At 51.9% G+C, this 27,962-nt stretch overlaps 1 protein-coding gene across 2 annotated transcripts; it reads left to right on the forward strand.

Annotated features, from left to right (window-relative positions):
* Positions 1–963: 963 nt before the first annotated feature.
* On the forward strand, positions 964–25,414 carry NAA60 (N-alpha-acetyltransferase 60, NatF catalytic subunit). Of its 2 annotated transcripts, XM_028117615.2 has the most exons (6): positions 1,026–1,112; positions 16,902–17,017; positions 21,039–21,168; positions 22,554–22,650; positions 23,887–24,121; positions 25,167–25,414. In XM_028117615.2, exons 2-6 carry the CDS (start codon positions 16,908–16,910, stop codon positions 25,321–25,323), a joined length of 729 nt encoding a protein of 242 aa, XP_027973416.1. In that variant the 5' UTR covers positions 1,026–1,112; positions 16,902–16,907; the 3' UTR covers positions 25,324–25,414. The 2 variants fall into 2 exon arrangements, with proteins under 2 accessions (XP_027973418.1, XP_027973416.1); XM_028117617.2 differs by lacking the exon at positions 16,902–17,017 and having other exon boundaries at positions 964–1,112.
* The last annotated feature ends 2,548 nt before the right edge of the window (positions 25,415–27,962 follow it).

The raw sequence follows: 27,962 nt of genomic DNA on the forward strand, positions 1-27,962 counted from the left end.
CACCCAGGCGCCCCATATTACTCTTGATCTATTTATACCAGTTACTTTTAAAACTTCTCACCTCTTTAGTTTTTCCTTTTCAAAATGTTAAAAAGAATATGCTTTTAACTTTTCTAAGATAGTGTTATTTTATTTAGACTTTTGACCTGTGATAACGTTTATTCTCTTGGATACAAATGAAATCCTTTTAGGGTGGATCATTCTAGCCTTTGGCTGTAAGCAGGTCCTTCTTAGTCCATCCTTTGGCTATGTGGACCACTTTTATTTGAAGGCAAAGAATAAATTCCTGCTTTAAAGTTACTATCAGATGTTGCTCAACTCGGGTTCCCTACTAAGAGAACTTGAGTTCGATCTTGTGATACAGACCCTCCTGCACCTTGAGTGCGACCGACCCCTACGCTTTGGCACGGCGACAGCCCTCCACAGCCTTTGTGCGGAGACGGAATGGCTTTCGGCCGCGTCCACACCACCACGCTTTCCCGGCTCGATGCGCCGCGGGGCGCCAGGGATGGAAAAGGCCGAGCCCCAAGCCCAAGCGAGGGGAGCGTCAGCCCAGGCAAGACTGGAGGACGAGGAGCAATCCCTGTCTCGGGAGTACCCACGCTCTGCGTATGGGGCACTCAGCCAGGCCCAGAAGGCACCAACCGGCCGGCTTCCACCGGGGGAGGGGAGGGGGCGCCGCGAGCGTCTACGTCCGCCAGCGCCCACGTCCGCCAGCGCAGGAGTGCTTGGCCTGCGGCCCGCCTCGTCCGCGCCGCCGCCCGCCGCCCGCCGCCCGCCGCCCGCCGCCCGCCGCCCGCCGCCCGCCGCCCGCCGCCCGCCGCCGGGCCTCACCGGAGACCTGCCCGCTCGTAAAATGGCGGCTGCGGCGTCGGGCAGCGGCGGCGGCGTCGTCTCACGTGGGGACCGGTGGCCAATGGGCTTCCGGCCTGCGCCGCCGGCCCGGCGCGGGAGGCGGAAGTGCCGCGGGCCGCCGCCTCCGTCCCGGCTGCGGCCCCTGTCGGTTACATAACTCGTTTCGGGCTCCGCGCGGCCGCAGTTCTTGGCTGCCTGCGACCCCAGGATGCTGTGAGCCGCACGACGGCGTCCGCTGCCGCCGGCTCCCGTCCGAGGTGAGGCTCCGCCGGCTCCGGCCTGCGGTGGGGCAGGGGTCTTGAGGGAGGAGGGAGCCGCCCGGACCCGGGCCGGAAGGGAGAGGCAGGGCCCGAGTCGACCGCGGCCGGGGCGCGACCCACGCCTCTAGGTGCCCAGACGTGTCCGCGGGGTGACGAGAGGGCCGCGGAGCTCGCGCTGGCCGAGGCTGAAGAGGGCCCGCGGGGCGTTCGCGGGGCGAGGACCGGCGCGCTTCCCAGCGCCGCACCCCCCGTTCCGCGCCCCCTTTGCCTGGGTGCCTCCCGGCCAGGCCCCGACACGAGTTGGTGGGGGGAAATTTGGGACCAGAGGTCAGACTGCCCCTCGTTTCTCTCCGGGTCTCCTTCCTGCTGAAGGGCCTGGTCTTTTCACAGGTCAGCGGTTCGCCAGGCCTTGCCTTTGCTTTGGTACTTGTTGCGCGGATTGTAGTTATTTGCCGACTTCTTTGCCCTCCTGTGAACTCTGAAAGCCTGGGGCTCTGTCTTCGTTGTCTCCGACTCTTTCGTCCTCGCTGTACCTTTCGGTTTTAAGACGCGTCAGTTCCTTACGTTTTTGGTAGTTTACAGATTGGCCATGCAGACCCTATGACAGCTCTGACCTCCTCCATCAGATCGGGCACTTCTCAAGGAAGACTGGGAGCCTGTAGCTCCTGTGGTGTGTCCCCGTGGGAAAATTGTGAGGGAGACTGTGGGCCTTCTCTGGATCACTGACAACACATATCTGTGTGCCCGGCGGGTGTCGGAGCCCAGGACCAGGAGTTATTCTGCAGTAAACGTGGGCATTGGTAGCTTCATTGATCTGTTTTACTCTGCCAAGTCCTGAGCCATGAGATTTTGTTACTCAGTTGTCCTGATGGTAAAGGATAGCAGCCCCACACAGTAGCTCCCTGTGGCGCCCGGGTGGTTGGTAATTGGAGTGTCAGAACTGGAGAGAACATTGCTGGTTGCAGAAGTGTCACCAGAGGACTGAAGGCAGAAAGCCTCTAGTTAGTGATTAACTGAGTGATCCAGGAAAAATAGGTGACTCCAGGTCATCTAAAAAAATACCACAATTCCTATGACATCTTGTGATGTAGAGATAAGTGTGAAAAGTTATTTGTTTGGCCTGCGAGGCAGGAAGGAGGGGAGTCTTGAGCATCACTGAATTAAAAGGGGCTGGAGCAAAAACAAATTCTCTGTCTCTCACGAAAATCTCTGAATTGCCTTAAGTTTGGAGAAGAAGGGAATAAACACTAGAAGAAACTCAGGGGTGGCTGAAATATAAGTCCCGGTCATCTTTTCAAATGGACAGATAAGTCATGGCAGTGCACATAGGTCTTCACTTAACCCCATTTAGGATTTGTACCCATCAGAATCAGTGTGCACATTGGCCCTGGAGAATGCAGTGTGCCTGAGCTCCTTCTCCGTTGGGCCACAGTTGGCTGCAATTCCCTCTCACTGAGCTTGCAGAAATGCTGGGATTCTATGAAGACAGTTAAAACCTGTACAAAACAAAGTCAAGGCATGGTGTGGCATTGACAGGCCAGAATAAAAAGTACAGGCATGTTTTTAAAAGGTCTTTGTGTAGCTTTTGCCTCTCTGTAACTTGCAGTGACTTTGTCATCTGTTTATTTTAACCACACCCACTCACAGACTTCAGATATGACTTGAAGTTGCTTAGTAACAGCATGCCTCAGTCTGGGATGGAAGAAAATTCCTGAATGGTAGGAGATTTGAGAGATAAAAGATACTTACACCCGAACCGGGGTGATGCTGTCATTGCTAACTGGGTACTTGGCTCCAAGACTGAGCGTCAGTAGACTATTAGCAGCATTTTGGTTTCTAGCAATCTGAGTTGTGTTTAGACCAGATGGACACAGCGTCCTTACACCCAGCTGCCCCAGGTAACACAGTGTAGAGAAGAATCCTCAGAGCTCTGAATTTAGGCTGGCACATGTCTTTGCACTGCTGAAATAGCCCAGAGGTCTCAGCTGTTGGTGACAGCTCTCCTACCTGAATAGAGAGCTGGCTGCCTATCAGGCATTGTCTTCTCTTAAATGGTTGCTCCTCCGTGTCTAAGTTTTATCTCCATTATCTTCCCTCGACATCTCTTTCTGGAAGGAATCCACAAAGCCCTCATGGTTTTTCCATTTCTGTTCCTTGTTTGCAGAAAGCAAGCTTGGGGTATAGACCGGGTGTCAAAGCTGGTCTTGCTAATGTCCCTGTGCGTTGCTTTCAAGTAAATGCTGATCTGCAAAATAATGCTGGACCTCGTGGGTCTCTTTCTGGCTAAGTTCATATGCTGATTTTTTTTTCCCCACGGGAAGTATTTGTGTCTTTGATAACATCAAGATCAAGCCTCCTTCCCTAAATATCATACTTTTTTAGCATGACCTCTGATAGGAGCTAGCTGGCAGGCCAGTTCTGAGTTAGCTGATTAAAGAGAGACCCATGCATCAGAAAAGCCAGGGAGCAAATGGTAGATTAGTGTTCTGCTGTGAACCTTAAGGCATTTGCTCAGTGCTCATGGAATGATAGGAAGGACGTCTGGACGGGGAGCCAGGGCTTTCTGCGGGATGTGGTTTGGGGTCCAGGTCAACAGTTGAACCAGTGTTCCCTGGAGCCTGAGTGCCCCACTGCGGAGGCCAGCATGCATGCGACAGTCAGCCAAGGTGGCCACAGCACTGAGCTGAACTAGATGGTCAGGTAGAGGAGTAACAGCAAATGAGGGCTGGTCCTTTGTTTGTCCTGTCTACATCTCAGCCTCCCCGTCTCTTCACCTGAGATCAACTTCCTGCTCAGGTAAGGCCTGTGTGGCAGGAAGGGGGCGAAAGTACCTATGAATGTGACAGTGTAGAGATTTTTAAACGTCCCTTCAAATTATAAGAATGATTACCCATTTTGCCCCCAAATGGACTCTTAGTGCCAACTTTTACCCCATGGCCTTGGAATAGCATGGCATTTTGTGTACTGATGCAAGAAATAAACCTTCTAAAGACAGCTTGACAGTCGTAAAGAAGCAAAGAGGAGGTGCTTGTGGAAGGGGACACAGAACAGCTGTCTGAGAAAGTCTGTTCCCTTTGCTTCCACAGGAACACCAGAGAAATGTATTTTGTCATCTTTAATAAACCCCATTGAAAAAAATTCTTCCAGTTCTATTTCTTGTTGAATACTGTTAAAAATCAAATCACGTTCTCTTTTTTTATTTCCTGAATTCCTGAAATATGATCAATTTGGGCAGCAAAGTATTGAAATTTGAGCCCATGTTGAAAATGACTGAGAAGAAAGCAGTTTCGTTGTATAAAACAGCCTGTGGGTAATTGTCCCTTAGGTACTAAAAAGAATTCTTATCTGGAAAATGTTGATAACAATATTTACACCTTTTCTGTAGTGTTCATGGGAGTGCTGCTGGGTACTTGCTTCAATTTTGTTTCTTTTTCAAACCACTCCTTCTCTTTAAACTCTGCAGAAGGACTTGCTGATTCAGAGAGTTGCTACTCTTTCTAGTCTTAGTTTCAGATTACTTTGTTTCTCCTCTGGCCCTCCATTTTTAACAACTTCATTGAAGTGTGCCAACAGAAAAAAGTACACTGCTTGACAAATGGTCATGGGATGGGAGTATCTGTGTACCCACCACCCCAAAGACCCTTTGGCCCCTTACCAACCAAGCCCTCTCTCTCCTATTTACAAACAACAACAACAAATCATTAAGATGTTATTTATTTGAGAGAGAGAGAGAGAGCTGAGAGAGAGCTGAGCAAGAGAGAGCATAAGCAGGGATGGAGGGGCAGAGGGAGAAGGAGAAGCAGGCTCCTCGCTGGGCAAGGAGCCCAACGCTGTCTGGATCCCAGGACCCTGGGATCATGACCTGAGCCGAGGGCAGACGCTTAACCGACTGAGCCACCCAGGTGCCCCCCAAAAATCATTTTCTCGTAGGAAACACCAGAAACATTAACAGTCATTTTACTGGGGATGGGGTGAATAGGGGAATCTTAGTTTTGCGTTATATTGCATGTGATTTATTTTACTGTGAACGTGTGTTCATAGTAAAAAAAGTTTGCAAGAGCATTTCCCTCCTTCAAGAAGAGGGAAATGTTTTTTATCTTAATTTTATTTTATTTTAAGTAATCTCTACACCCCACATGGGGCTCAGACTGACGACCCAGAGATTAAGAATCGCATGGACTGAGCCAGCCAGGTGCCCTGGGAATGTTTTTTTTTTAAACCTTTTTAAAAATGGTCATCTAAAACTTGTAAATATTTTAAATTGGCTTTTATAAAGCTACTTAAGTTGTTGTTTAATAATTACACGGGAACCCTTTACAGTATGTTTACAAGTCTGTTTATCGTCCTTTTCCACAACTGCGTCCTTTTTGCTTCATTACAACTTTGAATCTGTTTAGAACATTTATTTCTGGTATCCGTGCACAAAATGGCATGCTATTCCAGGGCTCTGGGATTTAAAAGCACTATGAGAGACTGTTTTGGGGCAAAATGGGTCATCATTCTACTTACAATTTGAAGAGACACTGTAAAACTTCCAAGTTGTTGCTAATTAAAAACAGCCTGTGAGATAATTTTCATAAAAATGTATTCATAATTTTCTCATACCACCTGAAAGTCTTTTTTTTTTTTTCTGAAAACAAGAACAACTCAAGCCCATTTAAAAAAAATAAGTAATACAGAAAGGAGTGATGAACACAGACATCTGTGTAATTCCAGAGGCAAATGCTGACTGGAGGTTGAATTACTTTTTAAAAATAATAAGTTAACCTCATGATCAAGTGTTAATTTATACCAAATTTGACCCACTTTCATAATTAACATCTCTTTGATTCTGAAGGATCTTAAACGCAAAGCCAGAGAAACAGAGTTTAAAAACCTGTCAAACAACAAAAGCTAGCTGAGATGGAAACCTAGAAGAAAGGCAGGGAGGCCTGGCCTGCTGAGGGCAGCAGGGGGGTCGGGGGGGCGGGCAGAGTCTCTGAAACCCAACTCCCCTATTGCTGTACTTTTTCCTTTCAAAGTGAGTAGCTGCCTGGTCCCTGTCACCTACTGCCCCCAGCAGTGCTGAGGGCTGGTCGCAGCCGCCAGAGTTCTCTGTGGGAGAACACACACTCCTGGCTGAGTTTGAGCCCTAGACAGGGTCCAGTCTCGGCTGGTAGTCGGGACTGCAGATTATTACATACGTTTTTATTCCCACCCCCTAAAAATTTGGCTGTTTACAGGTAGTTTTGTTGTTAAACCAAACTAGTTGACCACTCAGTGGATCTGAACTGGGAGCTCTATTCTGGGTGTACCTTGTCAGGTGGCCTCCTACCAAGATCCCAGCTTAAAAAGCCGAGGGGCAAACACGCTTCTTCTCCAAGCCATCCTCAGGCCCATCCAGCCCACGCCCCTGTGGCCTCGACACCCTTGCGCTTTGTGTCTTTCAGCGCCAGCATGTGAGCTGGCAGTGGAGGCTTATCTGCACCCTCGTGTTCTATTCTGGGAAGATGAGACACATCTGGAACTTTCCGGCAAGGGGACCATGGTGTCTGCTTGCAGCTCCACATCGCTGGCCCCTGGTTCCCATGTCCCCTTTTTCTACTAGCTCATATTGTCCAATCTTCCTCTTTGTCCTTGTCTCACCCCAGACCTGGGCTTTCCTTCTCCAGTTCTGACACTGGCCAGCTAAGGCCACAAAAGGCAGAGAGCCCTTCGGCTGCCTGCCCACAGTCCAGTCCCCTGTCTGTGTGGAAATTCGCTGGCCCCAGCGCTGTGATGAAGGTCCTGAGAACAACCAGAGGATTCTCTCCGACTTTGTTGACCAGCGTTAGTGCAGATGCCTTCCCAAGGAGGATCAGAGGTTTGCAGGTGGCACATGTGCACAGTGGCCTCAATATGCCCTCCACATCTGGTCATTTTACCTTGGATGTGCAGTAAAACAAAATAGAGAAATAAATTTAAAACAAAATAAGATCTATGTCATCTTGTACAGTGTAAAGCTTAAGAGCAGAGCTCCAAAATGCAAGATGTCCTCCTTGTACTGCACAGAGGTCTTTGTCTTTGCCTTCTCACCCTTGAGAATCTGAAGGAGGGCCCACTGTCAAGTTCAGGTACCCCAAGTTCGCCGGCCCCTGGCAGAGAACTTGGCACCTGACTAGTGTTTACTATGCAGCCAACTGCTCAGAGCTGAAGCAGAGCCATATGTTTGAAGGAGACAGCATATCACCATCGCCCCAGCAGGTTGCCTTCTGCCTCTTCTCAGTGTCCCCCACCGCATCTACTTTCTGATTTCTGTCACTTTTGATTCTTTTAGCCAGTTTTAGAATGTCCTACAAATGCAATCCTCCAATATCATCAGTTCATGTTTGAAGAGAATTGTATGTAAGAATTACAGGCTCCCCTCAGAGCATGATGAGGTGGGTTTTAAGAGGAAGGCTGTTTGGAGCCAGAGTGCCGGGTGTTTGTTTCTTGTCATCTTGTACATTATTCATGTTGCTTGCACACTGAGGTTTTAGAAGAAGCCCCGGCTGCTGTGGAGACGCTCGCTCCCCTCACCCGAGCAGCTGCCCGTGTGAACAGCTCAGCTGTGAAGAGGGCTTGCTGTGTCCCTCCGTCTCCTTGGAGCGCTGTAGCCCATCTTACTGCTGTGCAGGGCAGGCTCCTGTATCCATTCCTAGCTTAGTTTTCCTTTTGTCCCCCATCCATCCTAAAGGCAAGAGCTTAGAGCTCATTACTGTTGGATTTTTCGAGCTGATCAACCTGGTGTCTGCAGAATTGCACGTTCCGGAGAGCCCTATGTCTAGTTCTTGGGCCGAGGGCGAGTGTGTGCTAATCTTCCCTTGAGCCTCACCTGAGAAGAAGCCTGGAGTTTGGGGAAAGACTTCATCATGGGTCAAGGGAGCTGAGGTTTTGAGAAAGGGATGGACTCAGTTGTGAGCTTGAGAGGGTTTGGGGAGGAGAGTCCTGAGGGAGGCTGCTGGATTCCAGGGAGGGGAAGCTGTTGGTGCCTTGTCATGGGTGTACTGGAGCAGAAGCTGGGCTGACGATAGGCACAGGGGATAAAGCAGGAAGGTGGCGGCATGTGGGGCAGTGCAGGTAGTTGTGTGGAAGGGAAGCAGGTGGTGGGAAGGCCTGTCCAAGAGGGGGGTACACAGTACTCAGAGGAGCGGCTGTGTGCGCAGGAGGAGACGTGGAGCTGGGCCAGCAATTGGGGTGGCCCTTTGGAAAAGGCCATCTCCTTTTATCTTCTCAGCAACAGAGAAGAAAACAGAAGCGCCTATAGGACAGATGTCTCAGTGGTCACAGTGACCCCAGCATCCTTGCAGGGTCTGAGACCACATGGAGGACATAGCACCCAGAGCCTAAGTGGAGGGTGGCTAACCTTGGCAAGGAGAAAGGACCCTTTGAACCAATGGGAATGAAAGAAGAAAAGGAAGGGAAGGTTCTATTAGTGATAGAGGGTGCAGTGTGGCCATGGCTAGCCTGAATACCGGATGTCTGATGAGGGCGAAGGGAGAGGCCAGAGCACCTCCTAAGACATTAAGAGGATGGGGTGGTTTTTAAAAGTTGAACGTGGCTTGTGTGAGACCAAGAAGCAGTGCCTTTGAAGGAGGACTGTGGGATCTGGGGTGTCAGGACACAGGGGAGGGGTGGCCAAGAATAGGGTTGTTCCAGCCTCCTTACTTGGGGTGGGAGTGGAGTGCCCTGTGGGCCTCATGACAGTGCTGGGAGACCCCTCCAGGAAGTGGAATGATTCCATTCTCAGCCCCCAGATTCTGAATCCCCAGCACTTGCCAGTGGAAGGGAGACGAAAGGTGTTCCTGTGGATGTTGGGGACATCTTGGTTTGCTTTTCTGCCATTTCCCTCTGTCCCTCTGGGTGAGCATGTGGAGGCAGTGCCCAGGGGTCCAGACATCACCCCTTCCTGCCACCTGGGAGTCCTCAGGGAAAAGTGGCCTTCGTACAGGGACCATGGGGTCCTTTCAGCACAGAAAGAAGACAAGGTTTGCAGACAGCCTCCTGAGGATGAGGTCGGGGAAGGAGAAAGGGTAGAGCAGGTGAGCAGGCAGGCCCTTCATTTGGATCTTGGAGAATCTGGTTTCTGTCCCCTTGAATTGCTTCACTCAACCACCCCGACCCTCCCCCCCGCCCCACGAGGCCAAGGGCAGGATGCAGACCCAGGAAACCCTGGCGAGAAGTCTCATAGAAGCCTGAACCTTTGCAGCTTCATGTTTTAACTTCAAAGTCTAAACAAAGTTTGGGTTCCCTGTACAACGTGCCCCTACTGTTGTAGCGTAGATGTGTCTGTGTCTTTGTAGGGAGATGTCCTGAAAGGTGGCCTGCGTGTTGAGGCTTCAGTGCCACCACCTGAGGGCTCAGAAAGGAGGCCGGAGGGGGGTGAGTGGGGCGGCTGTGCTCTGGCTTCACCCTCTGGCCCCTGTTCTCAGTGAATCATCAGGATCCTTGTCCCTTAAGCCCTAAGAGTAGCCCATAGCGATAGGAGACTGGCACATGGTGGAAGGTTCTAGATGGGTAAATGGGGATTCCTACAGGTGCCAGAGGTGGGTCCCCTGGCCTGCTCCCTGTCTGTGAACTGGCCACTTGCCACGCCAGCATCTCATTTGCCCTGCCGCCCTCTCTGTAAACTTGGCCTCCAACGCCGGAGTTTCCTGCGGGACCCACACACCAGGCTCTCCCTTTCCCGGCCTTCCTGTCCTTTCTCCGCCCGCTGTCAGCTGGGCTGGAACAGACTCAGCACTATAAATGTTGCATTTTTCCCTTAGTTAAAAGTGACTTGTTTCTATTTTTAAATCAGGCCTTTTGAAAACATGGAAGTACTTTCAATAGGGATGTGAGAATCCACAAATAGCTGTGCATCTTGGAGCCCAGTGTTTTTCTTGAAAGTCAAACAGGGAACAAATCCTGTCCCTTTGGTCAAGAGCCTTGTCCCGGGGATACTAGGGAAGAATTTGTAAATCCCTGGACATGCGATGCTCATTTATTATAGATCTCTCCCTTTGCTATCAGGCTCAACGTAGAGGGTTTTTAAAAAATCTTTTAAAAGCAACTTTATTGAAGTTTAGTATACATATGACAAACGCATCCACTGAGTTTTAATCTGTGTGTATATGTGTGTGTCTGTGTGTGTAACCAGTACCACCATCTACAGAGAGAACATTCCGTCCCCTCAGGAAGTGCCCCACCCCCAGCCCTTGCTCCCGGGCTCCTCAGATGCCCCAGGTCGGAGACTGTCCAGACCCTGACTGCTGGCTGATGTTGCCGGGTGCTTGTACTCCTTCTGCCCCCTGTGCTGGAGGGTCTGCTGAGAGCACGCTGTTGGTGTCCTCTCCTGCACCTCTTTTCCGCGGGAGCTCAGAGCACATTTCCTGTTGATCGGGAGCACCGTGGGGCACAGGCAGTGAAACACCTGGAGCTCTGGGGAGAGCAGCGAGGGCAGGCAGTCGTGGCACCCCATTTCTCGGGCTGGCTCAAGCCCGTCTCGCAGCAGATGAACAGTCTAGAGAGCAATTCCTGGAAAGAGGAGGACATGCAGTTTCCTGGCACCGGTCAGACATTGGAGCTGAAAGTTGATTTCAGATTCATCTGGTGATTATGGTTCGCGTTGATTTCTCAGCTGGGGCTGGGCGGAGTCTGAGTGTGATCTTTCCTTTCTCAAAGGCATTTTAAGTTGCCTAACCTGTGAAAACTCATAGACCGCACAGACATTCTTGGCTAAGACTCGATAATTTCCTCTGATCACTTCTTACACCGCGATGGATTTTTTCCCTTGAGTATGAAATAATTAAAATTGGCCCAAATCTGGAGTAAGCTACCAGGTGGACCTTGGTGGGCTGTTGGTTCTTCCTCTTCTCTGAGTCTGTGTCTTTTGCCAAGCTCCCTGATCTTCAGCCCTGTCTTCCCAGGGTCCCACACCCCACCCCGGCCCTTTTGGGGGTGGCACAGATGCACATGCGCACACGCACACCCCACACACCCCAGGTGGCAGGGTCCAGGCCAGCCCCCCATGGGTACCAGCCTAGGTCCCTGCAGTTAATTTGCAGGCTACAAAGCTTCTGATTCTTTCTGGAATCTACTGTGACTGTCTTCAGAAATAATTTTTTTCATCCATTTGTTCACAAAAGAAACATTCACTCAGGATTTGTTTTGTTTTGTTTTTAACAGCTTTATTGAGATATAATCCACATGCTATACAAATCACCCGTACAGAGTGTACCATTCAGCATTTTTAGTGTATTTACAGAGCTGTGTGTCCATCACCACGTTGAGTTTCAGGACATTTTTACTGCTCCCAAAAGAAACCTCACACGCATAGCCCCCCCCCCCCCCAATCCAGCCAGCCTCCAGCAACCGCTTGCTTACTGTCTCTCTGGATTTGCCTGTTCTAGACATTTCATATAACTGGAATCATAAGACATGTGGCCTTTTGTGTCTGGCTTCTTTCACTCAACATCACGTTTTCAGCATTCATCCGCGTTGTAGCAGGTGTAGGTTTAAATGTCCCCTGCAGTTTATTGATTTGTTCATCCATTGACAGTCAATCGTGGACTCCCACTCCCTCCCCTGCTCAATTCAGAAGCAGGATTGTGTCCTTGCTGGGGTGCTGAGGAGGATTTTCATAGATTATCCTGTTTGGCCACCTGGATTGGGAGGTGGTGATGTGTTTGGGCTTGTCCACTAGGATTTTCCCTGAAGATTGTTGCAACAGGGAGGAGAGGCCCCCCCTTGTCCCCAGAGCCTTTTCTGGAAAGACTGCACTGAGGGACAGGGCTTGGCCTTGGATGATGTGGGGTTGTTGACTTTGACCCAGAGGCTCCAGGTATTGGCAGAGACTTCATGCACGTCCCAGTTTTCTTGGCCCTGAAGTGGGGAGGCGTTGCCCTAAGCTGGCCCTGTGGTTGATATTTAGCATCTTGGGCAGCTTCAGGCCAGCTCCTGAAACAGTGCCCTGTGTCCTGTCGCTCCTTAAAACATCAGTGGAGTTTGAGATTTGGTTAGCTTGGGTCCTGAGCAGTATTCCCTGAACCCATAACCCTCTGAACCAGGCGCCTAACCCACCTGGGATCCAGAGTGCACATCAGCGAACCAGCCATGGTTTGCCGAGAACTTACTCTTCCAGTGAGGAGGTGTGCGGAGACTGCGGTGGCTGCTGCGGCATGTGGCGCTGCTTTCCGGGGCTCGGGCTGCAGGACGCCAGAGACACTGAAGTCAGCCACCTGGCCAGAGCTGCCACCTGTACCCGAAACTCAGCCTCCGTGGAAAAGTTCAGTTGGGGGTTGGTTGGTTGGTTTTTAATCGGGAACTTTTTCTTTTCTTTTTTTGAGAAATGCACTCTATTTTTTTTAAGGTTTTATTTGAGAGAGAGAGAGAGAGAGAGAGGGCACAAGAGGGGGGAGGGGCAGAGGGAGAAGCAGACTCCCTGCTGAGCAGGGAGCCCGATGGGGAGCTCCATCCCAGGACTGTGGGATCATGACCTGAGCCGAAGGCAGACGCTTAGCCGAATGAGCCACCCTAGTGCCCCGGGAACATTTTTAAACACCCATTTGGCATACCTATCATCCAATTCAACAATTATTAACATTTAGGCACTTTTGCTCCAGCTAAATTAAGTTACAGGATATGATGTCATTTTGCTTCTACATATCCAGTGTACATGTCTAAAGAGCATGGGCATTTTCTGCACAACCACAATGCTGTTCTCATATCTTACAAGATTAACGAAACCTTTGGTTGTAGCTTTTGTGCATGTGTTGTGCCAGAGAACTGTTTTTTAAAGTATCAGAGGTATCTTTCTCTCAAATAAATAAATAAAATCTTTTTTAAAAAGGGTGGTGGGGGGGCACCTGAGTAGCTTGGTCAGTTAAGCATCTTCCTTTGACTCAGGTCATGATCTCAGGGTCCTGGGATCAAGTCCTGTATAGGGCTCCCTGCTCAACAGGGAGTCTCCTTCTCCCTCTCCCTCTTCCCCTCCCCCTGCTTGTGCACTCCCTCTCTCTCAAATAAATAAAATCTTTAAAAAAATAAAATAAAAAAATAAAGTGTCAGAGGTAAACTGGATTCAGAACCCAGCTAAGGGGATTGTGGGGCAGGGCCTCCTTCCAGTTTAGGTGAGCCTGAACTGGTTTGGTGCCTCTAACATTGAACCAGCAGCTGAGAACCACCTAAGTTAGGAATCGGAGCAAAACTACTTAGGACATCACTGTTTTTTTTTTTTTTTTAGATTTTATTTATTTATTTGCCAGAGACACAGAGAGAGAGGGAACACAAGCAGGGGGAGTGGAAGAGGGAGAAGCAGGCTTCCTGCCAAATAGAGAGCCTGATGCATGGCTCGATCCCGGGACCCTGGGACCATGACCTGAGCCGAAGGCAGATGCTTAACGACTGAGCCATGCAGGCGACCCAGGACATCACTGTTAAAGGCTAAGGGAATGTCCCTGGACTAGCCAGACCATGCTGGTCACCAGTTGGTGGGCACCAACGGCCCACATTGATGGGCAGTTCTTCTTCAGTTCCTAGCCCTTTGCCATCAGCAGCTCATTGCAGCCTCAGCACTGTCCTGTTGGGCCTGACCCTCTCTATTTTAGAGGGGACTCAGAGCCTGGCTAGCAAAGGGTGAGCCAGAGACAAGACCAGGCTCAGTGTCTGAATCTATCCCTTTTGTGGAAGAAGGCAGGGTTACCCTTACTTTGGGTGTTGCGCAGAAACCTCCAGGGGAGCAGCACTTCATACCTGAATGTGAAGTGCCGGGTCCATCCTGCTCTTGGTGGGCAAACTCCTCTAACCCGTACACTCATGTTCTGTGGGACAGAACAGCCCTTGGCTCAGGCTAACTGGGGAACCACATCCTATCCAGTGACTGCTAGGCTCTTATTTTGGACAGAGATGACTCATAAAACTCAGGACTTGCCATTTTTGGTTGATCAGTTCCATTTCCCAAGAGGTGGCTGGCCACTTGAGAGGCATGAGGTCCCTAAGGTCACACCAGCACGTTCTGGACCACAGGCCGCATCCTGGATACCAACAGGGGCGTGGGCTTGAGTGGGCGGCCACAGATGGGGGTGCTGAGCCCTGGAATGGCCCCACTGTTCAGGAACCAAATAGTGGAGCTGTTGTTGACCCAGAGATCAGGCTGGACGGGGTCTTCTTTTTGAAGTTGCATCTCAAGAAAGAAGAAACACCAAGCAACATGGGAAGATCAGATTTGCCTAGATTGAGGATAGTTTCTGTTGTTTTGTGGGTGTTTCAGTTTTGTTTTGTGTTTGGAACGAAGAACTTAAACAAATACAGCCCAGCAGCTGGGGCCTACCCTATCTCAGCAGGCCTCTCACTTTAACTTTTGTGATGGCTGTGTCCCTTGTTTTGTTAGCACAGCTGGCTGTCTCTGCCCTGCCCAGAAAGGGGCTTTTGTCTAGGTCAGCTTAGCTTTCAGGGGTTCCATCAAGATCTTGTATCCAGAGACCAGCTCTGTCCCCTTCTAAGTGATAGGTCTCTAGCAGGGCTCCTTCGTAAGGTAGAGGTGGTACCTCAGCTGCTGCCTGATCCTGGACCTATGGGGGCCCACCAGGCCTCAAGCAGGAACAAACACTTGTCATGATGAGCATCCCATTCTGTCCTCCTCAGAGCCCCGGGGGAGGGCACCTTGCACTGTGGGGAGGGCCACGGGAGAGGTACCCACCTTGCAGACCCCACATAGGCAGTGCACACGCACTTGGCTGAAAACATGGTTGGAGGAGGAGAAAGCAGGTCCCTGCTCATTTCAGCTATTGAGCCAGTGCTGTGCAGGGGGACGTGTCAAGGTGGCATGGTCCCCACCCCCTGGGAGTTTGGCGTGTGCCAGAAAGAGAGAACCCAATGTGGCCACAGAGCCACAGAGCTCCTGCAGTACGTCCATCTCCTCCTGCCCACCTCCTGACTGCTCAGCCCACGTGGTCCTAGGGGGCTGCCAGCCCACGAGCGGCCCTCACAGGAATGCTTCTTGCTTAGTAGAGCCTGCTGGGGTTGCGTCCAGGGATTAGAGACTGAGCATCTGTCCCACCGTCCCAGTGGTCAAGCCTCGGGGTGGATTTCAGCCCCTGGCAGCTGGCACATTAGGACATGACCTTCCTGGGGACCCTCCCGGAAACACCTGAAGTCTCATGGGAACCAGGCACTAACGATGCCAGGGCAGTCCGAGCAGGTGACCTTGAAGGATTGTCATAGGCACTTACTTGGGCTGGCTGAGTGGTCAGGGCTGAACATCTGGGTCCCCAAGACCTTTGGGTGTTGCCAAGATGATCTTGGTGCACATTCACAGAACCGGTTTCTAGAGTAAGCTCAGGTCAGTAGGTGATGACCAGCCTCTCTGGGGTCCCGCCACCCCCAACGTTTGTTATGAAAAAATTCGAACATAGAAGTTGAATGTGTGGGCAGTAAGTTCCTGTATTGTGTCTTATCTGCCACCTGGATGGAGTGGTGAATAGCATTGTATCATGTTTGCTTCCTAAGTAGTTGCATTCTCTTGAAACATTTAGTTTCAGACCTCAATGCCTCACTCCCAAGACTTCCTACGTAATTACGCACTTCCTTGTCCAGTACCAGTAACAGCTTCATAACATCATCTGCTGTCTAGCCCGTGTTTACATTTCCCCAGAAGGTTATTTTGACTTGTTCTTTTTCCCATTGGGGGTTTACACATCACAATCAGTGCTAGATCTTCTCACCTCTTTTTATTTTTTTTCTTTTTTTTTTTTAATGACCTTGATCTTTTGAAGAGACCAGGCCAGTTGCCTTGTAGAATGCCCCTCATTCCGTGTTTGTTGGGCGTCATGGTGCCCTTGAACTGAAGCCTGTGTGCAGTTAGGCCTGGAGGCTCGATTGGGTCTGCGCCCAGCATTTTAGGTGGAACCCTGCGTGATTAGTGTATTTCACATCTCGGTTAGAGGCTGGGCTTGAGGGGCTGCTGGACCTGGGTTGGCAGGTTCCGCTTTCTCGTAGTCAGTAAATCCTGGGAGTGCAGGTGCTCTGTGGGAGCCCAGCCTTTCCACCTGCCTTCCTTCAACTAAAACAAAGAGGCTGCTCCAGCAGCCTGGACTGAACATACTCTCCTGATTTAGAAGAGTTGTTAGCAGGGCGCTCGCCCCGCTCTCAATCTCAGGGTCATGAGTTCAAGCCGCACGTTGGGCATGGAGATTGCTGAAAGAAAAATAAGAATGCAGGATCCTTTATAAAATAAATAAATAAATAATATATTTTTAAATATAAAAGAGTTATCAGCAACTCATGACCCTTGATTTGAACTTTGGTGTGTCTCATAGTCTCTCTTCCTGCCCATGAGTCTTTGTCCGCTGGCTGGGGGAGGAGAAGCAGCCCAGCCAGCTAGCGCCACTTCTGCTGAAATCCAGCCCAACCATGGCCCCCCACCAGGCTGCCCCAGGGGGGACCCAGGTCGGGAGACATTGGGATGTGGGGCAGAGTGGGGGGCGGTGCTCTCTGCAGCGGCAGAGAAACAGCTTCGGGAGGGAGATGTGAGACCAGTGGGGGAGAAGCCGGGCTGGGGTGGGGCACCCCGTTTCCTCGTCTGTGGTGTGGGGAGTGACTGCCACCTGTGCCTTGGGGCTGTTGTGAGAGACAGACACACTCGGTGTGGGTACTGGGGAGACGTCCGTCCATGGGCGACCATACTAGCTTCCCTGTCTTGCCTGCCTCACAGGTTAGCATGAGGTGGAGGAGGAGGTAGTGTGTGGTGACTGCCCGGTGGGCTGGTGAGGGGGCGCGGCCACCCTCCTGACGCCGCCTCCCTCCCTGCAGGTGTGAATGACAGAGGTGGTGCCGTCCAGCGCCCTCAGCGAGGTCAGCCTACGCCTCCTCTGCCATGATGACATAGACACCGTGAAGCATCTGTGTGGTGACTGGTTCCCCATTGAGTAAGTTGAGCAGCACCCACTGTCCCAGCTGCAGCTCGGTAGGGCGGGGGGTGAGGCTGGGGGGGAAGGGACACACGTAAGCGCCGGTGCTGGAGCCAGAAGACTTGCTATGACAGCCAATGTGGCCTGGAGGTTCCGTGGTGGCCCAGTGTCACCTTCCCTATTGTTGGACCCCAGGCCTTGGGCCCTGGCTACCATCAGCCTCTTTCCACCTCACCGCATCCCTCGTGCAGAGAGTTCCCCAGAAGGCCTTTTCTGAGAGGCTTTAGTTGAAAAGATTTTCAGTGCAGTGCTATTGGTAATTCAGAAAATTGAGAAGCAACTTAAGTATCCTAACAGTGAGGACTTGGTTCCATACGTTGGGGTATGTGCCTGCAAGGGCTTGTTATTCAGCCAGGGGGGTAAAAATCTGTCGAAGAGGTGTATTTGTTGATAAGGATTTTTTTTTAAGATTTTATTCATTTATTTGAGAGAGAGAATGAGAGATAGAGAGCATGAGAGGGAAGAGGGTCAGAGGGAGAAGCAGACTCCCTGCTGAGCAGGGAGCCGGATGTGGAACTCGATCCGGTGACTCCAGGATCATGACCTGAGCCGAAGGCAGTCGCTTAACCAACTGAGCCACCCAGGCGCCCAGGATTTTTTTTTTAAAGATTTTTTTATTTATTGAGAGAAAGAATGAGAGAGAGAGAGCACATGAGAGGGGGGAGGGTCAGAGGGAGAAGCAGACTCCCCGCCGAGCAGGGAGCCCAATGCGGGACTCAATCCCGGGACTCCAGGATCATGACCTGAGCCAAAGGCAGTCACTTAACCAACTGAGACACCCAGGCGCCCGATAAGGATTTTTTTTTAATGAGATAATAAATGGGAAAAGTAGACTAGAAAACAGTGTGTATCCCAGGCCTGCTTTTATTTATTTATTTATTTATTTTTAAGATTTTATTTGTTTACTTGACAGCAGGAGAGCACAAGCAGAGGGAGAGGGAGAAGCAGGCTCCCTACTGAGCAGGGAGCCCGATGCGGGGCCTGATCCCAGGACCCTTGGAACAAGACCCAAGCCAAAGGCAATCGCCTAATCGACTGAGCCACCCAGGCACCCCTCAATCCTGCTTTTTTTTTTTTTTTAAAGATTTTATTTATTTATTTGACAGAGAGAGACACAGTGAGAGAGGGAACACAAGCAGGGGGAGTGGGAGAGGGAGAAGCAGGCTTCCCGCCGAGCAGGGAGCTTGATGCGGGGCTCGATCCCAGGACCGGGATCATGACCTGAGCCAAAGGCAGACGCTCAACCAGCTGAGCCACCCAGGCACCCCTCAATCCTGCTTTTATTTAAAAACATGTACAAGAGGGGCGCCTGGGTGGCTCAGTCGATTAGGCGATTGCCTTTTAAGCGTCTGCCTTCAGCTCAGTTCATGATCCCAGGGTCCTGGGATCGAGCACTGCATCAAGCTTCTTGCTCTGCGGGAAGCCTGCTTCTCCCTCTCCCACTCCCCCTGCTTGTGTTCCCTCTCTCGCTGTCTCTCTCTCTGTCAAAAAATAAATAAAATCTTTAAAATAAATAAATAAAAACATGTACAAGATAAAAGCTTATGAGGTTATATTCCGTGTAGCAGGGTGTTTTTAGTAGTTTGAGGTGGGCAGATTATTAGCAGCTACAGTTTTGTCTGTTTTGCTTCTGTAATAGGCACATACAGTTTTTGTAGTGGGAAAAATAGTTGCAGGCTTTTTTTTTTTTTAAGATTTTATTTATTTATTTGACAGAGAGACACAGCAAGAGAGGGAACACAAGCAGGGGGAGTGGGAGAGGGAGAAGCAGGCTTCCCGCCAAGCGGGGAGCCCGATGCTGGGCTTGATCCCAGGACCCCGGGATCATGACCTGAGCCGAAGGCAGACGCCTAACGACTGAGCCACCCAGGCGCCCCAGACGCAGGCTTTTTGTTTTACAAACTGGCAGTTACAAGATAAAGAAGTACTGGGGTGTAATGAACCACATGCCAACTAGAGTGAACACTGTTGGATATGTTATATGTAGGAAGCTGTTCATACAGTAAATCCTGAGTTCTCATCACAAGAATTTATTATTAAAAAAAAAAATTCGTAAAAATGAACTAGATCCTGCCAAGCCTCGTATTTCCATGAGTCTTGACCTCAGACTAGTGGTTTAATCTGTTGCAGGCCGGGAGGGAGGAGACGGGCCAGCCTCACGGCTCTGGTGGGATGTGCCTCAGCCTCCTGGGGATGTGGGCTAGTGGCGGCTTTACGGGCCATAGAAGGGCCCTGCTTCCACCAGCAGTCCCGCTGCCACCGCAAAGTAGCCCAGTATGTGCTCGGATAAGACCCAGCTGAGGGCGCCTGCGCCCAGTAGAGCCCCGTGGGGCCGTAGCTTCTGCCTCCTGAGGCGCCCAGCCTTCCTGCCTCTCGTCACAGCTTCCTGCGCCCGAGGCCTCAGGTTCCGAAGACGGTGGAGTGAACTGCAGTCCCACTGGCTGTGTGGTGGCAGCTCCATGTCCTGGTTGCCATGCCAGCCGATCCCTCTGGGGTAGTGTGACGAGGACCAGGGAGGAGTGCAGGTGATGTTCAGGCCCTGTAGAACCTTCTGGTGAATGGTCAGTGGCCGCTGTAGAGTAGAGCCGAGTAGAGGACCTGTCTGCTATGTCACCGAGAGGGTATGGTCCCCTCCCCCAGCTCTTGGTCTCAACAAAGGCATCTCAGGCTAACCTGTTATGTCTACCCCAAGCTAAAAAACAAGCCCACACGCCCCTAGGCCCCTGCCCTCCTGACCATGTCTCCTGGCCGTGGTGAGTCTGCCTTTCGTTACTGTCCAGGGGCTTTGCACTAAATGTTCTCTTCCTGCTCCCCTGAGTGAGGGGTCTTGGTAAATAGCCCCTAGCAACCCTAGCCACACCCTGCCCTCGAAACCTTGTCCCCATCCCTGCCCAGGGAGGTGCAGTGAACTCAAATGCCACTCAGCTGTGAACTTGGCTCTCCCCACACCCCCGGTCTTCAGAAGGACTCACAGAATTCTCGGAAATCACCCAGGTCTATGGGCTATCAAGGACCATCAGTCTTAACTCATCCAGCTATCCAGCTGTCCCTCCACATCCTGCTCTTGTCGAGAGAATGTTATCAGAGGTTTTTTTTTTTTTCTCTCATCTCTCAAAAAATGATAGTAAAATTATTTTTCCCATTAGAAATTCCCAGTCCCGGGGCGCCTGGGTGGCTCAGTCGTTAGGCATCTGCCTTCGGCTCAGGTCATGATCCCAGGGTCCTGGGGATTGAGCCCTGCGTCAGGCTCCCTGCTCTGCAGGAAGCCTGCTTTTCCCTCTCCCACTCCCCCGGCTTGTTTTCCCTCTCTGGCTGTCTCTCTCTCTGTAAATAAATAAAATCTTTAAAAAAAAGTTTTGTATAAAAAAAAAAAGAAATTCCCAGTCCCGTCTAGGGGTTCCTAAGTGGCTCAGTAAGTAAAGTGTCCAACTCTTTTTTTTTTAAGATTTTATTTTATTTATTTATTTATTTATTTATTTATTTATTTATTTATTTGAGAGAGAGAGAGAGAGAAACAGCATGAGAGGGGAAAGGGTCAGAGGGAGAAGCAGGCTCAATGTGGGACTCGATCCCAGGACTCCGGGATCATGACCTGAGCCGAAGGCAGTCGCTTAACCAACTGAGCCACCCAGGCGCCCGAAGTGTCCAACTCTTGGTTTCAGCTCAGGTCATGATCTCAGGGTCATGAGATCAAGCCCTGCGTTGGGCTTCGCACTAGGAGTCTGCTAGAGTTTCTCCCTCTCCCTCTGCCCCTTCCCCCCCAAAATAAATAAATAAACCTTAAAAAGCCACACATTTTTAAGAAATTCCCAGTCCCATCTAGACAGATTACTGCTTTAAGAAGACCCTTTGGTGTAGGCTGAGTGGTGGACAGACTCCTTATCAGCCGTGGAACAGTGGGCAGAGTGTGTTTCCACTATGAAGCCCCACATTAGTTGAGCTTGACCTTTGGGGGTTCACCTCAGTTTGTTCTCCTCAGGTACCCAGACTCATGGTATCGTGATATTACCTCCAACAAGAAGTTCTTTTCCCTCGCCGCGACCTACAGGGGTGCCATCGTGGGAATGATAGTAGCTGAAATAAAAAGTAGGACCAAGATACACAAGGAAGTAAGTATGTGTGGCAAGGAGTTGGTGGTCCCTGTCGCTGCACGGGCCTGCAAGGGCTTGCAGCCAAATCACACTGCCTTCTCTGTGGCCCTTTCTTCTCGCAGCCCAGACCAATTATGAGACTCATACCTAGTTGGTTTCCTTCTGGGTGTAGGTGATACAGTTAGACACGAATTGAATAAGAGTCCTAGCTGCAGGCTTCATAACGGCTGTCATTTTAAAGTAGGGAGGAGTTAAAAAAAACCCAAAACACAAAGTAGGGGGGAATGTAAATGGTACACTGAAAACCCCCAAAGTTGTCAAGGGCTCTGGGAAGATCAGTGATTTGTAGAAACTACTAATGGTGCTGTAGTTGGTTGAAGGACATGCTATGTTCCAGTTAGGGGTTAGTGAAGATAGAGATATAATTTCTTTTCATCCAGCTTTACAGACCTCTCCGAGATCTATGTTGGAACTCCTAAGAGTCTGTGGCCCCACATCAGCAAGCTCTGCTCTGAGTATAAAATAAAATGCGAGGTCACGGCCACAGACACATTGTTCTGTGTGGTTGTCTTGGGTCAAGATTCTGCCCAATAATTTTGGTCATCTTTGCAACTGAGTAGTGTTTATCATGTGGGTGTTTATTCCAAGGACAGGAAAAAACTCACTGACAACTGGCAGCAGGTTCTATCTGTTCAGCTTCAGCTTATTTCTTTAAAAGTACAAGAAGGACATCGCCCTTTGAAAGACCCGACCCGCTCAAGTGTTGTACCCATTTTGCTTGTAATTAGATTCTGGCAAAGGTAGTTTCTTTTAAGAGTGACTTTCTGTCCCAGCTCCCTCCTGAGGTTTTTTCTTCCACTTTGTGTTGCATAGTGGTCAGATTCAGGAGCCCCGCAGGCTGGAACTCCCATCTCCAGAACCACAAGGCAGGCACAGGGCGGCATGGGGCGGAGCTCTGCCTGGCGTGGGCAGCACAGGGCTGTGAGGCCGCTCAGACCCCCACTCCCTTTGCTCAGAGACCACCTGGGGGCAGCGTAGGATCCTTGAGGCAAACCTTTTCAAACTTTGTCTCGTCCTGGGTGTCCAGTACGTGTCCACGTGGCACAGTCATTTCCCCGTTACTGCTCTGCCTTCGACCCTTGTCAGGTCCACCACAGCTCCCCAAGAGGAGCGACATTCTGTGTGTGTCCTTAGTTTAGCCATTCGTGCCGCCAGGACCTGCACCCTGTCATTTCCGTGTGGGTGTCTGTGGGACTGACTCTCCATTATCCTTTGCTCTGTCCCCTCCCACCCCAGCCCCACCCCATGTGTCGTGGTCAGGGAGTCGGTAGGTGGGATGTGCCCTGCAGTGGTACCAGGTGCCTCAACCGTTAACTTGCCTTTATGTCTGACTTTTCCTTCAGGACGGAGATATTCTAGCTTCCAACTTCTCTGTTGACACGCAGGTTGCGTACATTTTAAGTCTGGGAGTAGTGAAGGAGTTCAGGAAGCACGGCATCGGTAAGGGGAGCTGAGCTTGTGGGGTTTGGCACATGTGCTCCAGCCACCATGTGCAGTCATTTCCCACGTGCTGATGAGCAGCCCATAAATGTCCCTCGTCCCCCTGGCCTGCAGGGACGTTCAGCCTCCTGCCCCTCCCAGCAGCTCTCCCTGCCCCACCTCCAGTCTGTTGGCCTTCAGCCTGTGCTCTTTGCACCCATCATCAGGTCTCTAGGCAATGGCCTCATTCCCAAGTCTGACTGGATCAGATTCATAACGCTCCCAGATGTCCTGCTCAGGGAATGGGCACCTCTCACCACACCTGCCACCACACATGGCTTATGTTTGGTCACAAGGTGTTCTTGATTAAGAATAGAAAACATAATTGAAAAACAGTCCCAGGGACGCCTGGGTGGCTCAGTCGGTTAAGTGTCTGCCTTCAGCTCAGGTCATGATCCCAAGGTCCTGGGATTGAGTGCCACATCAGGCCCCTTGCTCAGCGGGGAGCCTGCTTCTCCCTCTGCCTGCCGTTCCCCCTGCTTGTGCTCTCTCCCTCTCTCTCTTTCTCTGACAAATAAATAAATAGATTTTTTTTTAAGATTTTATTTATTTATTTGACAGAGACAGACACAGCGAGAGCAGGAACACAAGCAGGGGGAGTGGGAGAGGGAGAAGCAGGCTCCCTGCTCCGCGGGAAGCCTGCTTCGGGGCTCAATCCCAGGACCCTGGGATCATGACCTGAGCTGAAGGCAGACACTTAACGACTGAGCCACCCAGGCGCCCAAATGAATAAAATTTAAAAGAAAAAGAAAAACAGTCCCAGCTGCCATTTATCAGATGCCCGTTGCATGCAGGGAGCTGTGCCCCAGGCCTATCTCCAAAATCCCCCCACTCTGCCACACAGCCAGCAGGCAGCAGTCTTCCTGCGTGACCCAGGCCTGTCTGTTCTACCTTTTCCTGAGCTACATTTGCTCTTTCTGTTGTGGGAAAGGTTAGTGAGTCTCCACCCCTGGCCCAGCCCCTGCCAGGGAAGTACCTGGCCCCTGTCTGTGGTTCCAGATGCCCGATGGTGTGCAGCAGATGAGCCCCATCTGGCCATGGGATTTTAGGGGCTCTGACAGGGTGGTTATGGGAGTTCATCTTTGATACAATGGCAGGGAGATCTGTAGAGATGTCTGGCAAGGTCACTTCCTTGTCTGCTTCATGCTCCCTGCCTGCCTGTCCTGCCGTGTGTGACTGTCGCCCTTTCTCCTGCAGGTTCCCTTTTACTTGAGAGTTTAAAGGATCACATATCAACCACTGCCCAGGACCACTGCAAAGCCATCTACCTGCACGTCCTCACCACCAACAACACAGCAATAAACTTCTACGAAAACAGAGACTTTAAGCAACATCACTATCTCCCCTATTACTACTCCATCCGAGGGGTCCTCAAAGATGGCTTCACCTATGTCCTCTACATCAACGGCGGCCACCCTCCCTGGACAATCCTATATCCTTTACTTCTCAGGGGTGAGGGATGTGGCTTCCTAGCCACAAGGGTCACTCGCAGGGTCAGGGCCCATGCACCAGATGGAGCTGCGTTGCCTTCACATGGTTCATGAGGCCAAGCTCACGGGACATGTTTTTCCTGACCAGATGGTGTTGTGGGTAGATCTGATTGTACTCAGTGTTCCTCAGACTTCAGCTGGCATGAGGTGTGGGTTTTAACCCTCTTGGCCAATGATCCACCCGTCCCAACAAATACTGATTGAGAGCCTCCTGTTCCAGGTGCACAGGAGAGACAGCTGTGAACCCAACAGATGGGTCCCCTGCCCTCAGAGGGCCTTATGCCACCTGGGGAGAAGATACACCAGCAGGATGAAAAGAATTGCTCGCCTTTGGGAGTGCTTGGGTTCAGACCTGCCTTTCCTGAGGCCTCAGAGCTGTGTCCCTCCCCTACTCCCTCCTCTTTAACTCTCTCTGGGCTGGAACAGGAAGAAGGGAGGCCAGAAGACCTCCTGATAGACGGTGTGGCACCAGACACTGAGAGTGAGCGAGCTAGGAGTGAACTGAGTGAGGCTAGGATTTAGCCATGTCATGGGAGTAAACAGGAGGCAGAAGCCTGGCCCAAAACCCTGCAGGCCTCCCTGTGAAGATGGGACCCCCCCTCCTTGTCCCAGGGACGGGGCCCTGCCATTCTAATGACCAAGTATGGGAGTGAACTGGGAACGCTTGCTCTTCCAGCAGACTGGTCACCCTGGTCCCCAGTCCCTGTCCATCAGCTTTGGTCCAGGTGTCCTTGTGCCTGAGGCCTGGCCCAGAAGGTCCTCTTGTACCGCCTGCCACCCTTGATTATTTTGCACAGCGGAGGCCCCTCCCTCTAACAAGGCTTTCCAGTGCTCCACGGAGGCTTGGCAGGCTTTGGGGATCCTTCAGAAATGGTGTGGCATCTGCACGCAGCCCAGCAGATGACAATGTGGGCCCCTGCTGACGGTGCCATCCAGGGGTGTGTGGGCAGGCGAGGCGAGCCAGAGTCTTCCTTAACGGAGCCGCACGGACTACATTCAGCACCTGGGCTCCGCGCTAGCAAACCTGAGCCCCTGCTCCATCCCGCACAGGATCTACCGCCAGGCCCACAGCCTGCTCTGCAGCTTCCTGCCATGGTCTGGCATCTCCACCAAGGGTGGCATTGAGTATAGCCGGACCATGTGACACCAGCCGGGCAGCTGACATCAGGCCCCACCCTTCGGCACCCTGTAGAACCCGCCTTCCTGGCCATCTGACTTCTGTTGTCTGCATAGTTGCTGGTGGCCCCTTGCCTGGCCTGTCGGCCTGCCCCAGCTGCAGGCCCGGTGCTACGTGGGCTCGGAACAGAGCGTCGCAGGGCACACCTGGTCTGACAGGTACGCTGGAGCAGGTTGTTTAGGGAAGAGGGGTGCAGAGCCTGGCGGGATGATGGTACCAGGAAATGAAGCCCAGGCACACTCAGCCATAAAAAGAGAAGGGCCTGAATGGGTACTTGCTGCACTGGGGTGTTGGGAAATAGTAGCAAGAGCTGAGGTAGCCTGACTCACTTTCAGAAACTTCGGGAAGGAAAACAGAGTCCTTGAGCCCTTGGCCAGACTTCTGTCTCTTCACTTCCTGAACTGCATGTTAAAAAAGGATGCATTCACATGGTTCAGAAATGGAGAAGATACCAAAAGATCAAGCCCCGGCCCCAGCCACTCAGCTGCCTTCCTGAGGGACTTCTGATGCTGCTGCGTCGTGGCCGAGCTTCCAGGTCCACTATAACACCAGCAGCTTGGGGCAGGTGCCTGGTAGACCAGAGCTCTGCTCAGATGCGGCCACTTGTGAGTGCCGTGAGTGCCGCAGGGAGCTGATCTCAGACCTCTGAGCCACGAGGGGTCATGGGGACCGCAAGGCCTACCCCCTGGTGCACGGACATAGCCCAAAGCAGTTTCGTGTTGGGGGTAACTCACACAGCAGCACTTCATGACCACCTGTGCCTTGATTTGTTCAGGGACTGGGAGGGACTCTGGGCCTAGAGGGCTTGTGCTCCAGGCTAGGTTGTGCAGGCTAGCACAGGACATCTCCCGGGAACCTTCACCCCCGCTCCCCTCTTCTTTCCCGCAGGCTCTTCCAGCCCTCCTTCCTTTTCTGGTAACCTCCGGAAACCGCTGCCTCTGCCTGCGCCCTGGTCCTGCCTCTGGGAGTATGCACCAGCCCCACTGGCCGGCTGGGGTGTGGCGGCATTCACTGTGGTCTGTTTCTTCCTCTGCCCCCTTCCCCTCCACTGCCCGTTCCTTCTAGCTCCTTCCTCCAAAGCCGGAATGAACTTTTGCTGGAGGGGAGGAACCCAAGTGTTATGGACAGACCTCACCCTAAAGGCAGAGGAGCCTCAGAACAATGAGGGGGTGAAATAAAGGGAATGCCAGATCCTTATCCAAAACCAGCCCACAGAATCCTGGGGTGTGAGGAGAAGCCCCTGCCTCTCCGTGAGGGGCTGTCGCATGGCGGGCAGAGCCCGGAGGCTTTTCACCCCAGCACAGAGCTCTGGGGCTTGGACCCTGACATGGGAGGTCCAGTCCTCCAGTGGCCTCCTGCTGAGGGCTTCCTGCTGTCCTGGGGAGAATGGAACTGCCCATCAGATGGCAGAGGTTGGCTCAGCTGAGCTGCCCCCGGGAGCTGGGCTGAGGACAGGTGCCAGTGAAGTGTCCGGGGGTTCCCTCCCCACCTCCCCAAGTCCATGAGCTGCAACTCGAAGATGCAGATAGGAGGAAGCTGAGCGTGCTCTTGATGGAGTGGGGCCCTGCCTTTGGGGTGGGGGGCTGTCACGTGCCATGTGGCCCCTCAGTCCCCAGGGGCAGAGACAGGAGAGGCCGTCAGTGCCAGGAAGTGTGCGTGCGAACATCACTTGCTTCTGGCGTCACCCTCACCCCCGTTCCCCAAAGCTGCTTGCTGTCTGCCCTGCCCTCCGGAGTAGAGGGCCGGGCGGCAGAGTCATGCCCGGTGTTGCTGCGGTGTCTTGGAGCCATGGCCACGGCGCGCCAGCCTGAGGGCAGGAGGAGAAGGGGGAGCAACCGAGCCGGGGGCCGGAGTGACTGCCATGCTTCCCTCCCTCAGAATTGCCCAGCCTGGGGTCACCTCCACCCTCAGGGTGGGAGAAAGGTGTTCTCAAGAGGAGGATGAGCCCTGGGCTGGAGGAACACTTTTCCTCCTTCGACTGCCTCCTGACTGGTGGTGCCTCTCGGGGAGAGGTCCGGGTCTCGCTGACCTGTCCCCACCTCTGCACTGACCTTGGCGTCATATTGAGGCCCAGCCTGATGTTCTCTCTCATCTGAATCATCGGTGATTGTGTGATTTTTATTTCTGCCCCGAGGGGTAAGGAAGAGTCTTCTGTAAGGTTTTGCCTTGGACATTCATAATTGAGCTCAGAGGCCTCGCCCTGCCTCTCCCTCCCTGCCCTCAATCACTGCAGTGTCCAGCCTAGTGTTGAACAGATTGTAGTGTTTGTCTCATTACAAATAAACAGACTTTAATTGGTCACATCGTGTCTTTCCAGTGCCGGCCCACCACGCTTTGGGCTCTACCCCTGTGGACTCAGCCCCGGTGGCTGAGGGCAGCCCAGGAACTGCTTGTCCACTGTCAAATTCCAAGGATGGCTTCCAGCTGAAAGGGCTGATTGTTTTTGCGTAATTCAGCAAAGAACGCAGTCGTGGGGAAGAGCTTCTAGAGCTGAGCAGCACGACAAGGCTCTGAGATCGGAAGGTCCTCAGCAGCCGCCTGCTGTTTAGGGGTCTCTGTGCAGCTCTTGGCCTTAGCTGGGGCCCGGTCCTGCACTGTCCTGGCTT

The sequence above is a fragment of the Eumetopias jubatus genome, unplaced genomic scaffold (genome assembly GCF_037043125.1).
Source record: "Eumetopias jubatus isolate StellerSeaLion01/CBP00866 unplaced genomic scaffold, mEumJub1_p1.0 scaffold_12, whole genome shotgun sequence".
NCBI lineage: Eukaryota > Metazoa > Chordata > Mammalia > Carnivora > Otariidae > Eumetopias > Eumetopias jubatus.

Coding starts and splice junctions, on each gene's coding strand:
- NAA60 (XM_028117615.2), top strand. CDS start 16,908: ATGACAGAGGTGGTGCCGTCCAGCGCCCTCAGCGAGGTCAGCCTACGC. Junction 17,018..21,038: donor GGTGACTGGTTCCCCATTGA/GTAAGTTGAGCA, acceptor TGTTCTCCTCAG/GTACCCAGACTCATGGTATC. Junction 24,122..25,166: donor CACCCTCCCTGGACAATCCT/ATATCCTTTACT, acceptor ACGGAGCCGCAC/GGACTACATTCAGCACCTGG.